A 15,887-nucleotide genomic window follows, 5' to 3' on the forward strand; every position below is an offset into this window, starting at 1 on the left:
AAAGATGTGGCCTCAAAACAGGACAAAAAAGACAAAATTAAATGATGGGTGGTAGACTGTGAAAATATTTTCACTTTCTGTAAATAACTAAGAATATTAGGAATATAAAAAACAAAAAGGATGCAGCCAAAATAAAGTCAAGGAACTTTATGGAAAAGTAATGTGAACATATGGAGTAATCTGGCCACTAAAATATATAGAGAGTGCTCATTGATTTAAGCCTCACTATTAATTGGAAGAACTACATAAACAGTATTTGAGTGTTTTCTATGGTTTGGCACTATAGTACTTTTTTTTTTTTTTTTTTTTTTTTTTTTTTTAGAAAATACTTTTATTTATTTGTTTTAAAATATTAAAAATGTTTTGGCTCAGTGAATAGAGTGTCTGGCTGTGCATTGAAGGGTTTTGCACATGGGCCAGGTTTTGCAGTTAAGAAGCCTGGATATTATTTCCAGATCCTCTTTACAAGCTGTATCTCTAATAAAGTGGACCATGTAGGCTATTGAAAAAATTTTGACTTAAGATGTAAAGACATTGGAGTTTTGAGCAGAGGAATGGCATGATGGGAACTGACTTTTATTTTTAATTTTAAATATATATTATAATTTCAGAGAGGTAGGGAGAGGAAGAAAGAGACAGAAACATCAATGATGAGAAAGAATCATTGACTGGCTGCCTCTGTGTGTCCCACACTGGAGATAAAGCCTGCAGCCCAGGCATGTGTCCAGACCAGGAATCTCCTAGTTCAGAGGTCCATGCTCAACACTGAGCCACACTTGCTGGGCGAGGACTGCCTTTTAGAAAAGCCAAACACTGCTGTTTGTTGAGCATAGACTGAGGTGGGGGGACCTCCAGATAGGAGGCTATGCAATAATGCAGGAGAGAGATGAAGGGGATTCGCACCAGTGTATTTACTATTAATACAAGTGATAAAAAGTAGTTGGGTTATAGTATAATGTGAAGTAAAAAGGACAATAATAAACTCACTTGTATAATGTATTTAATCCAGTATTTGCTACATTTATTTTTCTAAAGAATGCATTTCTTGTTCTTGGCTCAGCTGTTAAAATTCCAAGGAATTTTTATTATGCAGAACATCCTTTGGGAAATGATATCACTCATTGCCTCATCTTTCCACTTAATGTTGCTTATGCAAACAGAGCTATTAAATCCTGATTTGATTTTATTCCATTTAGTTTTCATAGTTAAATTGAAAAAAAAAATAGGATATTCACATGATAAAAATGTCAGTGGTATGAGTATCTACTCTTTTTTTCTTCACTTAAATGACAATTAGCAAATATTTATCAAAAACAAAGAAATTTTAAGTCATTTTTTTATTTTCCCTCAAGATTTTAAAATAAAACAAAATTTTAGAAAATAATTTTAATTAACATGTTAAAGGAAAGACTTTTCCCCCTCTGGAATCATAAATTAATAGAGAAAGTGGAAGGGAGGGGGTGGAGAGAAAGAGAGAGAGAGAGAGGAGGAGAGAGGGAGAGAGAGAGAAACATCCATGTGAGAGAGACATATGGATTGGTTGCCTCCTGCATGGGGCCCTTGGGGGCTCTGTGATCAGCCTGCAATGGAGATATAAGGTACTTTCCCTTGACCATAATCAAATCTGGGGCCCATACAGTCTTCAGGCCAACACTATCCACTGAGCCAGACTGGTTAGGACCAAGGACAGTTTTTGTCTCAGAGATCTCTCTTTTAATATATTTGAATGTTTGAAAAACAAAACAAAACAAAACAAAACAAAAACTTCAAAATATATATTGGGGGGAAAAAGAAAAAGATTCAGGCTGTGATTTAATGTGCCATAAACCTACAAAATAAATGTTGATTGTCTTAGTTTATGTCACCTTATACATATGAACATAAAGTTCATATGTATAACTCTTGAATTCTTTTGAGAAATAGTTACTACTCTAAGATTTCTGAAAAGAAATCTACTTCTGGGGAAAATTTAAACCTTAAGAAATGGTGCTGTACCACAAAGTAAACTTTTCTCTCTCTCTCTCTTTTTTTTTTGTCATTGGAAAATCCCCCTGGAAAAGTGCCCTACTTGTATATTTCAACTTGGGTTGTTATATACATTGTTCTCTATATTTTTATCTTTTACCATTTATATCCTCCCCTAATAGTATGATATTCATCCTCTAAGAGAATATGTGGCTATGTATAAGGAATTCTTCTTGTTAAGTGAAGGATGCAAACCAACAGAATTTGCAATGCCTGCTTTAGGAAAGCTTGGTAATGAGTAAGCATTATTCTCGCTTATCTGCTTCTTAGCTTAACCTGAGGCTAGAACATCACTTTGACTCTGGGTGTTAACAGAAAGGACAAGTTTTGTGTTTTTTTTCAGCATTTCCAGGCATGGTTGAGAGATCTAACTTTCACAAACTAAAAGCCGTGATGACAGTATTCTCATCACTGTTACTGCAAGGGAATTTCAATGTAGGCAACTTTAGTTTGAAAAGTGACTTGTTGTTTTGGAACTTTTCTGTTCCTTCTGGGACAGTGCATATTTCCCTAGAATCCAGGACAATGCCCAAATCCACCTATGTTTTCATAAGGAAATGCACGGAAGATAAACATTCAAGAGAGATTTCTGGAAGCCCTCAGCTATCTAAAAGAGCAAAGAGGTGTGAGATCAGAATTTCTGGAATCAACTTTTTTAAAGCGTGAGGTCAATTATGTTTCAAAAAATTCTTCAGCCCTAACTGGGTTTGCTCAGTGGGTAGAGCCTTGGCCTGAGAACATAAGGGTCCCGGGTTCAATTCCAGTCAAGGACACATGCTCAGGTTGTGAGCTCGATCCCCCCGGGGGGCGGGGGTGTGCAGGAGGCAGCCTATCAATGATTCTCTATCATCATTGATGTTCCTATCTCTCTTTCCCTCTCCCTTCCCGTCTGAAATCAATAAAATATATATGTTAAAAAAAAAAAAATTCTTCAGTTGAAGTTCCATTTGTAACAATACTGACCCCTGGTGGTTGTATAGTTTATATTATGTTGCCTCCAAGAAAATTAATTTCAACTGAGTCTGTAATTCTAACTGTAACAAGTGAAATATTTAACTAAACACACCTTCAAAAGGTAAAACTTTCCTTTATTTTGAGTAAAAGTGATTAAATTCCCTGAATAACAGGGTTATGAATGAGGCTTTCTGGATTTTGTAATTTTTATCCTAATAGTTCATATGGGTTAACATTCATTGAACACCTTGATATTCCAGACTCTGTTGTAAGCACTTTGAATGTAATTGTCTCTTTCATTACTTAAAACAACCATATAACTTATGTAGTATTTCTATCCCATGTTGTAAAGAAGGAAAGAGGCTTAATAACTTGTCCAAAATTACTAGAGAGTAAGAGAACAGAGGTAATCTGATTCCAGAGGCCACACTCTTAGCTGCTTTCCTATATTTTCCCACTGAAATAAATTTATTTTTTCTAGGGGTGTGTGTGTGTGTGTGTTATCAGTAATATTGCTTTTTTTTTCTTATTGAGTTATATTTATGTGTTGAATCTAAGTATAGGATTTTTTCTTTCAGAATCATGTTATGAATCCCCATGTAACCATCACCTAGCATAAAAGTGATCAATTTCTAGCCCAAATTCTTCAAATACACCTCCAACATATCTCTTTCCATTCCTCATATTTTGATATAGCACATAATTTTATCAGTAATTATCTTTTAGGAGGTTTCCCCTAAAAGATAAAAATGCTTTTATTTTTTAAGCATAAGCATAGCTCCACTATGACATATAAAAAAATGAATATTAATTCATTGATATTGAATACCCAAGCAAAATTCAAGTTTTTAGTTATCTTCTAAAGTCATAAATAATTTTTGTTTTGCTTAACTGTTTGTTTGTTTGTTTGTTTGTTTGATTTGGGCTATTTCTTTTCTTTTGGTCCAAACTTTCCTAAGACCTAAGTAGTAACTTCTTTTATTCCCCCTCATAGGATATAACAGTTCCTAAAGCAAGATTCCTAATGGCTATAGTGTTTTGGTTTTTTTAAAATATATTTTTATTGATTTCAGAAAGGGAGAGGGAGAGATAGAAACATGAATGATGAGAATCATTGATTGGCTGCCTCCTACATGCCCCCTACTAGGGGATTGAGCCTATAACCTGAGCATGTGCCCTTAACCGGAACTGAGCCCAGGACCTTTCAGTCTTCAGGCTGAAGCTCTCTCCACTGAGCCAAACTGGCTAGGATTGGCTGTAGTCTTTTGACTACTTTATTATTTCATTTAAAGCGAAGGTTTGCCACTGGGTGGCAGTGCATTACTTGGGATTTTTATCCCAGTTTATAAACAGACACAAAGAATTTTGTCGGTACTGGTGTCCCTAGTGCTCAATTTTATCGTGTTTTTTTTTTTTCCTGATGGAAATGACAGTAGAGTTTAGCTTACTCAATTTCTTACAATTTTGGAAATAAAATTAACCTACCTGATACCACCCCCCTCTTTCTCTTTTTTCTCTCCAAAAAGATATACATGATTCTTTCTAAAAACCTCATGTTCAAGCATCCATTTATGTTGAGTTCACTAATATTACTTGTTTTGGATGCCAAAATACATATAATATAGCCCTGGATTTTCATAAAATAATAAATACGTGGCTAGGAAATATATCGGCCTATAAGAATATGGTGCTAAATGCCAAGATCAGTCCTAACAGTTACTTCCATGGGAAATTAAAGATCCCTGAAGTTAGAGAAGATTGCTGCAGATTCTCAGGGCAATTAAATTCAATTCTGATCCTTGAGAATAGCAGTGTTCTTAATAAAAAGATGATTTGAATGGGTGAACAGCATAAAAAAGACCGGAATTCTCTTTAATGCTCTCATGAATGTCTTTCCAGAATTTTATAATAGAAATATACTATTTCATGGTTAAGTGGTTCAAGTTATATATAGAACCATCCAAATTCTACTCTCTGGTAGATAATTTTGAGTGCATAATAAAATTTATTGCACATGAATATCTAGGGAATGTGCAGAGTTGTGCCACTCGGTATCCACAAATTTGGGAAGATAACATGATGTGGGAAATAAAAACCTCAACCCTCTGACTTTTATGTTTCCAGGTACTTAAGAATATTCATACTTTAAAAAGTTACTTGAATAACATATGTTTATACAAACAAGTTAACTTAAAATTCATTGTAGTAATAATTTCATCATATAACTGGTAACTGCAGTTTGAAATACTCTATAAATTAATCATGAAGTAAAATTGGTTCTAAGTTATGCCAGAATAAGGATAAGGATGTTTCTTTACTTAGGCAGAAGGAGTAATATTAGCAGATGCCATAATGTAGCTAAACACTTTAACTTCTATTTTATCTCTTTTATGAAAGGGAACAATTGCCAAAGTGAAAATAACCAAATGAATAGGAATGATTTGAAGCTTGAGATAAATGAAAACAAAACAATCCAACATAGTTATTTACATGAATTCAGGCCCATAAAACCACAAGAGTTACATTTCAATGAGAGAAGAGGCAGCAGAAAATGAGGTGGTACTTTTTAAAACTTGTTGAGAGAAGGTTGTTTTACCTGGTAACACATTATTGATTCTTTCCTTTATGTGTTTTTAAAAATATATTTTATTGATTTTTTTACAGAGAGGAAGAGAGAGGGATAGAGAGTTAGAAACAACGATGAGAGAGAATCATCGATCAGCTGCCTCTGCACACCCCCCATTGGGGATGTGCCCGCAACCAAGGTATAATACATGCCCTTGACCAGAATCGAACCTGGGACCTTTCAGTCCACAGGCTGATGCTCTATTCACTGAGCCAAACTGGTTTCGGCTCTTTATGTATTTTTATGACTAAAATCATTACAGAAGTTTCATACATACTGCATAAGTTACAGACTCAGGAATACTGGCAGAACCACAGGAATTTCTTAGAAAACTTGATATATATATATATATACATATATATATATATATATATATATATATATATATATATTTTTTTTTAAAGCAAAAACAAAATCCATTAATGATTTTAAATGGCCATTTCATTACACATTTGTGAAACTAGGTATTGAAAAACCTATAATAGACCATAATGGGGAAGCAAACTGTTTTGAAAAGGATATAACTATAGACTTAGCTATTTTAAAATTAATTAGTATAACATAGCCCAACAACTTAGTGTCTCCAAAAATGCAAACCTAAATTTAAAAGTTAAAAATCATAACATAGAAAACTGAATTTATAAAACCTTATTCTCTCTAATTCTCATAATTTTTCATGGAGTTCCAGTCTTTATCACCTCTGTGCTATTTCCTGAATTATGACATTTTTTTTATTGCTAACTAGTATTCCTTTATTTTTTATTTTTTTATTAAATTATTATCTGTGTATATTTCTTACCATTGCCCCCCCACTTCTCATACATGCCCTCCCTCCCCAGAGTTTTGTGTCCATTGGTTATACTTATATGCATGTATACAAGTCCTTCGGTTGATCTCTTATCTCTCCCAGATCTCCCTACCCTCCCTGCTGTAATTTGACAGTCTGCTTGTTGCTTTACTGTCTCTATATCTTTTGGTTCATCAGTTTATAATGTTCTTTATTATCCATAAATGAGTGAGGTCATGTGGTGTTTCTCTTTCATTGACTGGCTTATTTCACTCAGCATGATGTTCTCCAGTTCCATCCAGGTTGCTGCAAATGATGAGAATTCCTTCTTTTTTATGGCAGCATAGTATTCCATTGTGTAGATGTACCATAGTTTTTGGATCCAATCATCTGTTGACGGGCACCTAGGCTGTTTCCAAATCTTAGCTATTGTAAATTGTGCTGCTATGAACATAGGGGTGCATATATCCTTTCTGATTGGTATTTCTAGTTTCTTGGGTTATATTCCTAGGAGTGGGATTACTGGGTCAAGTGGGAGTTCCATTTTCAGTTTTTTGAGGAAACTCCATACTGTTCTCCACAATGGTTGACCAGTCTGCATTCCCACCAGCAGTGCACGAGGGTTCCTTTTTCTCCCCAACCTCACCAACACTTGTCGTTTGTTGATTTGTTGATGTTGGCCCTTCTGACAGGTGTGAGATGGTACCGCATTGTTGTTTTGATTTGCATCTCTTGGATAATTAGTGACTTTGAGCATGTTTTCATGTGCGTCTTGGCCTTCTTTCTTGTGAGAAGATTCTATTTAGGTCCATTGCCCATTTTTTAATTGGCTCATTTATCTTCCTTTTATTAAGTTGTATAAGCTGTAGATGTTGGAGATTAAACCTTTATCAGTGGTATTATTTACAAATATGTTCTCCCATACAGTGGGCTTTCTTGTTGTTTTGTTGATTGTTTCTTTTGCTGTAAAAAAGCTTTTAATTTTGATGTAGTCCCATTTGTTTATTTTCTCTTTAGCTTCCATTGCCCTAAGGGCAGTATCAGTGAAGAAGTTCTTTTGGCATATGTCTGAGATTTTGCTGCCTGTGGATGCTTCTAGTATTTTTATGGTTTCCCATCTTATGTTTAAGTCCTGTATCCATTTTGAGTTTATTTTTGTGTATGGTGTAAGTTGGTGATCTAGTTTCATTCTTTTGCATGTATCTGTCCAATTTTCCCAACACCATTTATTGAAGAGACTGTCTTGACTCCATTGTATATTCATGCCTCCTTTGCCAAATATTAATTGAGCATAGTGATTTGGGTTGATATCTGGATTCTCTATTCTATTCCATTGATCTATATGTCTGTTCTTGTGCCAGTACCAAGCAGTTTTGAGAACAGTGGCTTTGTAATACAGCTTGAAATCTGGTATTGAGATCCCTCCTATTTTACTCTTCTTTCTCAGGATTGCTGTGGCTATCCCAGGTCTTTTATTGATCCAAATGAATTTTTGGAGAGTTCTTTCTGGATCAGTGAAATATGCCGTTGGTATTTTAATGGGGAGTAAATTGCTTTGAGAAGGATGGACATTTTGATGATGTTGATTCTACCAATCCATGAACATGGTATGTTCTTCCATCTGTTTACATCTTCCTCTATCTCTTTTTTGTGTCATGTAGTTTTCTGCGTATAGGTCTTTTACCTCCTTAGTTAAGTTTATTCCTAGGTATCTTAATTTTTTTGGTGCAATGGTAAATGGGATTGCTTTTTTAATCTCTGTTCCTGTAAGTTCACTATTGGTGTATAGAAATATCATAGATTTCTTGGCATTAATTTTGTATCCTGCTACATTGCCAAATTCATTTATTAAGTCAATTAGTTTTTTGATGGAGTCTTTTGTGCGTTTTTTTATGTACAATATCATGTCATCTGCAAATAAGGATAACTTTACTTCTTCTTTTCCAATTTGGATGCCTTTTATTTCCTCTTCTTGTCCAATTGTAATAGCTAGTACTTCCAGTACTATGTCAAACAAGAAGTGGTGAGAGTGGGCATCCCTGTCTTGTTCCTCTTCTTAGAGGGAATGGTTTTAGTTTTTCCCATTGAGTATGATGTTGGCTGTGGGTTTATCATATATAGCTTTTATTATGTTGAGGTATGATCCTTGTACTCCTACCTGGTTGAGAGTTTTTATCAGGAAAGGATGTTGGATTTTATCAAATGCTTTTTCTGCATCAATTTATATAACTATATGATTTTTATCTTTCAATTTGTTTATGTGATGTATCACATTTATTGATTTTCGGATATTGTACCATCCTTGCATTTCCGGAATAAATCCTACTTGGTCATGGTGTATGATCTTTTTGATGTTCTGCTGGAGCCGATTTGCTAGAATTTTGTTGAGGATTTTGGCATCTAAGTTCATGAGGGATATTGGCCTGTAATTCTCTTTCATTGAGTTGTCTTTATCTGGTTTTGGTATTAGGGTGATGCTGGCTTCATAGAAGGAGTTTGGAAGTGTTCCTTCCTCTTGAATTTTTTGGAATAGTCTGAGGAAGATAGGTTTTAGTTCTTTCTTGAATGTTTGGTAAAATTCTCCTGTGAAGCCATCTGGCCCTGGGCTTTTGTTTGCTAGAAGCTTTTTGATGACTGTTTCAATTTCTTCCCAAGCCACTGGTCTATTGAGATTTTTAGATTCTTCCTGATTGAGTTTTGGAAGGTTGTATTTTTCTAGGAATATGTCCATTTCATCTAGGTTGTTGAGTTTGTTGGAATAGAGTTATTTGTAGTATTTTTGTAACAATCCTTTGTATTTCGGCAGGATCTGTTGTTATTTCACCGCTTTCATTTCTGATTTTGTTTATTTGGGTCCTCTCTCTTTGTTTCTTGGTTAGCCTGGCTAGAGGTTCATCAATATTGTTTATCCTTTCAAAGAACCAGCTCTTGGTTTTGTTGATCTTATGTATTTTTCTTTGGTCTCTATGTTGTTTATCTCCGCTCTGATTTTTATTATTTCTTTCCTTCTGCTTACACTGGGCTTTTCTTGTTGCTCTTTTTTCTAACACTTTGAGTTGTAGAGTTAGATAATTTGTTACCTTTTTTTTTTTTTTTTTTTTTTTGCAATAGGCTTGTAGAGATATGAACTTCCTTCTTAAAACTGCTTTGCTGTGTCCCATAGATTTTGGATTGTTGTGTTTTCATTGTCATTTGTTGCCAGGATGTTTTTAATTTATTTCTTGATTTCTCTGGTAACCCAGTCCTTATTTAATAGCATGCTGTTTAGTCTCCATGTGTTTGATTTCTTTGGATTATTTTTATTATAGTTAATTTCCAGTTTTATGCCACTCTGATCTGAGAAGATGCTTGATATGATTTCTCTCTTCTTGAATTTGAAGAAACTTTACCTATGTCCCAACATGTGATCTATCTTTGAAAATGACCCATGTGCACTTGAGAAGAATGTATATTCTGTGGCTTTGGGGTGGAATGTTCTGAAGAGGTCGATTAATTCCATCTAGTCTAGTGAGTCATTTAGGATTGATATTTCTTTGCTGATTTTTTGTTTAATTGATTTGTCCAAAGGTGACAGTGGGGTATTGAATTATGACATTTAAATATCTTCTTTGATTTGTCACTTATGTATAACATGGGATTATAGTACAGTATCATAAAACCCATCAATGACTCATTCCCCTCAACTCTAAGCACAGAATCTGGTTAGCATTTTTCATGTGTCAGGGAACATCTGCACTGAGGAATCTGTGACACAGAGCAGAGCTACAGACAAAGATTGCAAACTTGGTATGTTATTCCTTTGTTTCCCACTGTCCACTTTCTTATCCCACCCCAAGCGGCTTCCACCCCCTCTAAGTCTAATACACAGAGAGCTAGTTTTCCAGCATATACACTCTTATTGAAATTGACCTTTTCTCTTTACTCCGTGGAGCGACCTTAGGCAAATCTTACTTTTCCAAGTATAAAACTGAGATAATTTCACTACCTACTTTACAGAGTATTCTGAAAATAAACTAAACAATTATGTGTGAAAATATTTGGTAAAGTTAAAAAACAACAACAACACACACACATATATATGTGCGCACACACACACACACTCATTTTATTTTTTTCATTCTGACAACTTCTAATCCATTTTAATTACAATTTACTATAATTAAAATAACTACACATCTTTTGTTTTTGTTTTAAAGAGCCAATGAGAATTTCACAGATGAAAACAGATAGATATTCTGATATGTAAGATACTGTAAAAATTTTTTTTCTTCTCAAAAGCAAGATGCCTTAAGATCCTTAAAAATTAGCAGAATTCATTCAAGTTTAGTAACAGATTTCAAAATCTTCTCTGGGTCTTTAAGTCATTTGCTGTTGCCATACTCCAGATGAAATTCTCAGTTGGAAGGAATTAAGACACCAAAGGGTTAAGGCACCAATTGAATGGTTTCCTGCGTGGAATTCATTGTCAGCAACCTCCCTCAATTCTCTTTGGGCATGAGTTTAACAATGCAGGGGGTTGAAAAATAATTCTTCATCTTTTAAAAAATGGAGATCCTGGATTTGTGTATATATATGCATATACAGCTCTTAGCATTTACTAACCTAAACTAGTAGCAAATCAAAAGCAAAATAAGACAGTAACCTGTGTAACTGGGTTCATTGCCTTATGCCTTTTCAACACATAATTTGAATTTTAACAATATTTACATTGATGACTGTCTTTGAAAAATAGTTATGTGGCCGAAACCGGTTTGGCTCAATAGATAGAGCGTCGGCTTGGGGACTGAAAGGTCCCAGGTTCGATTCAGGTCAAGGGCATGTACCTTGGTTGCGGGCATAGTCCCAGTAGGGGGTGTGCAAGAGGCAGCTGATCAATGACTCTCTCTCATCGATGTTTCTAACTCACTATCTCTCTCCCTCCCTCTCTGTACAAAATCAATAAAATATATTTAAAAAAAGAAAAGAAAAATAGTTATGTGTAACCAAATAGCCAATTTATTTTATTGTTCCAAGTCATACTAAATCTATGTGATTTTCCTCACCTAAATCAGAAGATTCTTCCCCCCTTTTTTTTCTCCCCCCATGGCATTATTTTGTTTTAAATAAATTTTTATTGTTCATATTATTACAAATGTTCCTTCCCCCCCCCCTTCTCACCCCACCCTCTGCCCTTTCCCCACCCCCCATTGTCCTCATCCATAGGTGCACAGTTTATGTTCAGTCTCTTCCCACATCCCCCTCTCCCCTTTTCCCCAAGAATAAACAGTTTACTCCCCTTCCATACCTCTGATTCTATTATATTCAACAATTAATATTGTTCCTCAGATTTTTTTTTTTTTTTTAGTTTCCTTGGTTTTTAGATTCACTTGTTGATAGTTACGTATTTGTTGTTCATAATTTTTATCTTTATTTACTTTCTCTTCTGAAAGAACCCCCTTCAGCAATTCATATAATTCTGGTTTGGTGGTGATGAACTCCTTTAGCTTTTTTTATTAGTGAAGCTCTTTATCTGACCTTCGAATCTGAGTGATAGCTTTGCTGGATAGATTATCTTTGGCTGTAGGTTCTTGCTATTTATCACCTTGAATATTTCTTGCCATTCCCGTCTGGCCTGCATGGTTTCTGTTAAGAAATCAGCTGACAATCGTATAGGTGCTCCTTTATAGGTAACTACCTTCTTTGCTCTTGCTTCTTTTAATATTCTCTCTTTGTCTTTTGCTCTTGGAATCTTAATTATGATTTGTCTTGGTGTGGTCCTCTTTGGATTCCTTTTGTTTGGAGTTCTGTGCGCTTCCTGGACTTGTAAGTCTAATTCTTTCACCAGGTGGGGAAAGTTTTCTGTCACTATTTCTTTCAGTATGTTTTCGATATCTTGCTCTCTCTCATCTTGTGGGACCCCCATAATTCTGATGTTGGTTCGCTTGAAGTTGTCCCAGAGGTTTCTTACATTATCTTCAACTTTCTGGATTCTCTGGCCTTCTTGCGTCTGTGGAGGAGTGTCTTCTGGCTCTTTATGTTCCAAATCTTTGACTTGATTCTTGCGATCTTCCATTCTGTTTTTAGGACTCCATAAAATATTTTTTATTTCAGACAATGTATTCTTTATTTCTTGTTGATCCCTTTTCATATCCTCATAGGTCTTGTTTATTTTATCGGCCTTTTCTAGGAGATTCTTGAACAACCTTATAAGTGTGGTTTTGAACTCTATATCCAGTCGCTTTTTGTCGTCCATTTCTTTCGTTTGTGATCTATTTGGTTTAGGCATTTTCGCAGGCAGCTTTCCTGATGGGGCGGGGTTTCAGGGTGGAGCCTACAGCCTTGGCTTCCGTCAGCCCCGCCCTATGCGACTCCTGAGACTCAGGGTCCTTCAGTACTTGTTGCGAGCGCCTCTGAGAGAAAGGTGCCCTCGATTTTCGCCTGCTGCCAAACTGTCTATGCTCTCCCCCAATGAGTCCGGTATTGGGGTTCAGTTCAGTTGGTAGTGGGATTGGAGGTGGCGTTCAGAGCAGTCTGGAGCCCCTGTCTCCTTCCCGTCAGGGCAATCCCGTGGCACAGCCGGCCGGCCCTTCTCTGCGCGCAGTGTGCGCGCCTCTGGGACCTCCTTTCGCCGCTTCCCCGGAATCCCGCCTTACAGCCCGGCTCCCTATGGATGAGCCTGGGTCCCCGGGGTCTGGCCTAGAATTGGGGTTCAGAGCAGTTGGAGCTGGGCCCAGCACAGTCGGAGCTTTTCTCTCCTTCCTGCTTGGGACCGCCAGCCAGGCACTCGGCCTCCCTCCTCTCCGGCTCTGTCCTTTCCGCGCGCGCCGCGTGTCTCCGTACCTTGGGCTTTTACAGCTCCTCCGCGCTTCCTTCTGGTTTTCTCCTTGCTTCTTGTTGTAGAATTTCCAGTCAGTCGACTTTCCTGTAGTTCTGGGTAATGTCCATTTTATATTTTAGTTGTATTTTGTTGAAATTGTTGTGTGCAGCTGCAGCTAGTTGCCTACCCGAGTAGCCATCTTGGGTTCTCTCTAAATCAGAAGATTCTTAACTACCTGGGAAGACGTAACAGAACTACATTGATCAGCCAAAAGAAGTCTTAGTATTTTATTCTGATTTCTACCATGCCAAGGACTAGCTATTTAAATGTGCTACTATCACAATATTTTTAAGTACATGAGCCCTAGAAAAAGAGATATACTATCCATCCAAATTAGTGCTTCACATGTCTTGGGAGATGGACAGAAAATTGCCAGATAGGAGAACACACACAATTCATATAAAGCAAACAAAACAAAACACAAGTCCATTGGCTCCATGTTAAGAAAATAACGAAATGTTTTTACATTGGTACTTCTCTTCATTGATTCCTTTTGAGGCAGAAAAGTCTCCTGAGTGACTGTTGGAATTTAGAATTACTCCAGATTATTATGACCGAGTGGCCAGAGGGATATGCTGCCATTATGTCCTTCAGCAGAAAGTAGTGCTGAGTTCCGTGAGGAATAATGAATGTCATGTTTGTTATGAAGGAAGCAAAATAAGAAATAAAGAAAACAACGAATGTTAGCACTGTTCTTAAGGCATTTATATGGACTTCTGTGCTGACACTTCTAAAACCACAAGATCCCTTTTGCATCCGATGAGTGTGCTTATAGAGAGACATGAGTAACATAAAAGTGCACAACAGGAATATGGCTAAAGGAAATAGGAGTGAAAGACTGACAAGAAGCATTTCACTAATTTTCCTTATCTTGATTTTAGATGCGGTGTGTGTGGCATTTCTGAGGACATCGTCCATTGCATGTTTAGGGTAATCTACCTCGATAGACAGAATTGCAATGCTCACCGAGGCCAGCAAGCTTCCCAGAAGCAGCCCAGGCATTAACTTTGAGATCCTGAATTTCAGCCAAAGAAACCAGGGATGAGTGAAGCCTACTAACTTGAGGCAGTAAAATACAGAAAGGCAGGTGGCAAACCAGACACTGGCAGAGCTAAAAAACATCCAAAAGAACACCATCGCTGCACCATAAATTTTTGTCTGATAAAAAAGTGGAAAGAACATAGAGAAAAAAGTTTGTCCAGTTAACATCATCAGCAGACCAACTCTAGACATCCCTATACATATTAACATGAGCTGCATTGGTGTTAGCTTTCTGCTTTTAATCAATTCCTTACAGCTGACGATTATCAGAAATCCATTGACTGTAATCCCTGTAATAAATTCTGCTGATATGATGATCACATGAGGAATAGTTGATAAAGAGAAGGTCATGTTTCCTACCACAAATCTTAGCTTTTCCTTGTGGATGGTGTTAAATACCTCCTCTAGATGATCTTGCAGATAGGCACATATACTGAGAAATCTGATCTTCTGCCAACTCCCGGAGTAGTCTTACAATAGACTTTTCCCCTGAGGTAGAAAATCAGAGGGAGACTTTTTGAATCTGATGCCCTTCAAATGAAACTGTGGGAATGCAAATCCAAAGATTTGAATGATGGTTAGGTCTTCCAATTACATCCTTCCAGTTGACATTATTTAATTCTTACTCATACTCAATTTTGCCAAAAAATATAATTATAAATGTTTTGCTTAGGTTATTATTATTTCTTTTTTGCCTCCTCCCCCTAATGATAATTACCACATCCTTGGGACAGACAATTATTTCCTATTATTTCCACAGTATCCAAATTCAGTGCACTTTTTTCTTGATAATAATTCCAAGATACTTTAACAGAATTTCTCCTTCCTCCCCTCCAAGCCCCATCACAGACAATTTTTTAACCACCTTGAAAATCATTTTCTGGGACCTTACTTTGTATAAGAATCCTTCATTCCCCTAAGTGAACTTTCATATTTTTAAAGCCTTCCTGGTAGAATTTGGATCTGAGGATCAGCAAGCCAGTGATGAAAGCAGTCTATAATTAATCCACCTGCTGATGGCATCTAATGCTCAAGTGAAGAGCATCATGTCAAAAAGTAGATGGTACAGAAACTTCTAACTACCAGCAGAGGGCATAATTACCTATGCGAAAAAAATGGGCTTACTCTACTTCACATAACCTTGCTGAACTTTAGTCACAACACAGGTAAAATGCAAATAAATCATCATTAATTTATAAATGAGATATGGTGTTCAAAGTGCTTAGCTCAGCAGTTAGGTCAGGCTAAGCACTCAACAAATGTTAACTATTAATATTACTACATGTCTGTTTTCAAACCATGTTTAACCAGCAAGAAAATAATGACTATTTTTAGAAGTATTTTCAACAGCTTAAATATTTTCAATAAGAAATGAGATTGTAAGAGTATTGAAAATACTGTAGAAAAAAGGAAAGGACTAGACTTGCCACAGACTGTCTATACCAGTTATGGCTTTTAAAGCCTTCCCAGAGCCATCCATAGAATTTGGATGGCTCTGGGATGGCTTTCATGGGCTGCTGACCCATATAATCAACCGCCCATAAAAGCTAATGTCAGTGGTACCTAAGTGATACTTCTTTGGCAGCTTTATCGCCCTC

The 15,887-nt window shown here is 36.4% G+C and overlaps 1 protein-coding gene across 1 annotated transcript; it reads right to left on the reverse strand.

Annotated features, from left to right (window-relative positions):
- Positions 1-13,683: 13,683 nt before the first annotated feature.
- LOC118711423 (taste receptor type 2 member 7-like) lies at positions 13,684-14,640 on the reverse strand. Its single transcript, XM_036424476.2, has one exon. The coding sequence runs from the start codon at positions 14,638-14,640 to the stop codon at positions 13,729-13,731; it is 912 nt and encodes a 303-aa protein (XP_036280369.1). The 3' UTR covers positions 13,684-13,728.
- Between the last annotated feature and the right edge of the window lie 1,247 nt (positions 14,641-15,887).

This window comes from Pipistrellus kuhlii, unplaced genomic scaffold (genome assembly GCF_014108245.1).
Source record: "Pipistrellus kuhlii isolate mPipKuh1 unplaced genomic scaffold, mPipKuh1.p scaffold_m20_p_10, whole genome shotgun sequence".
Lineage (NCBI taxonomy): Eukaryota > Metazoa > Chordata > Mammalia > Chiroptera > Vespertilionidae > Pipistrellus > Pipistrellus kuhlii.

What these genes read in the sequence shown, in the direction of transcription:
- LOC118711423 (XM_036424476.2), bottom strand. Translation starts at nt 14,640, where the DNA reads ATGACCTTCTCTTTATCAACTATTCCTCATGTGATCATCATATCAGCA.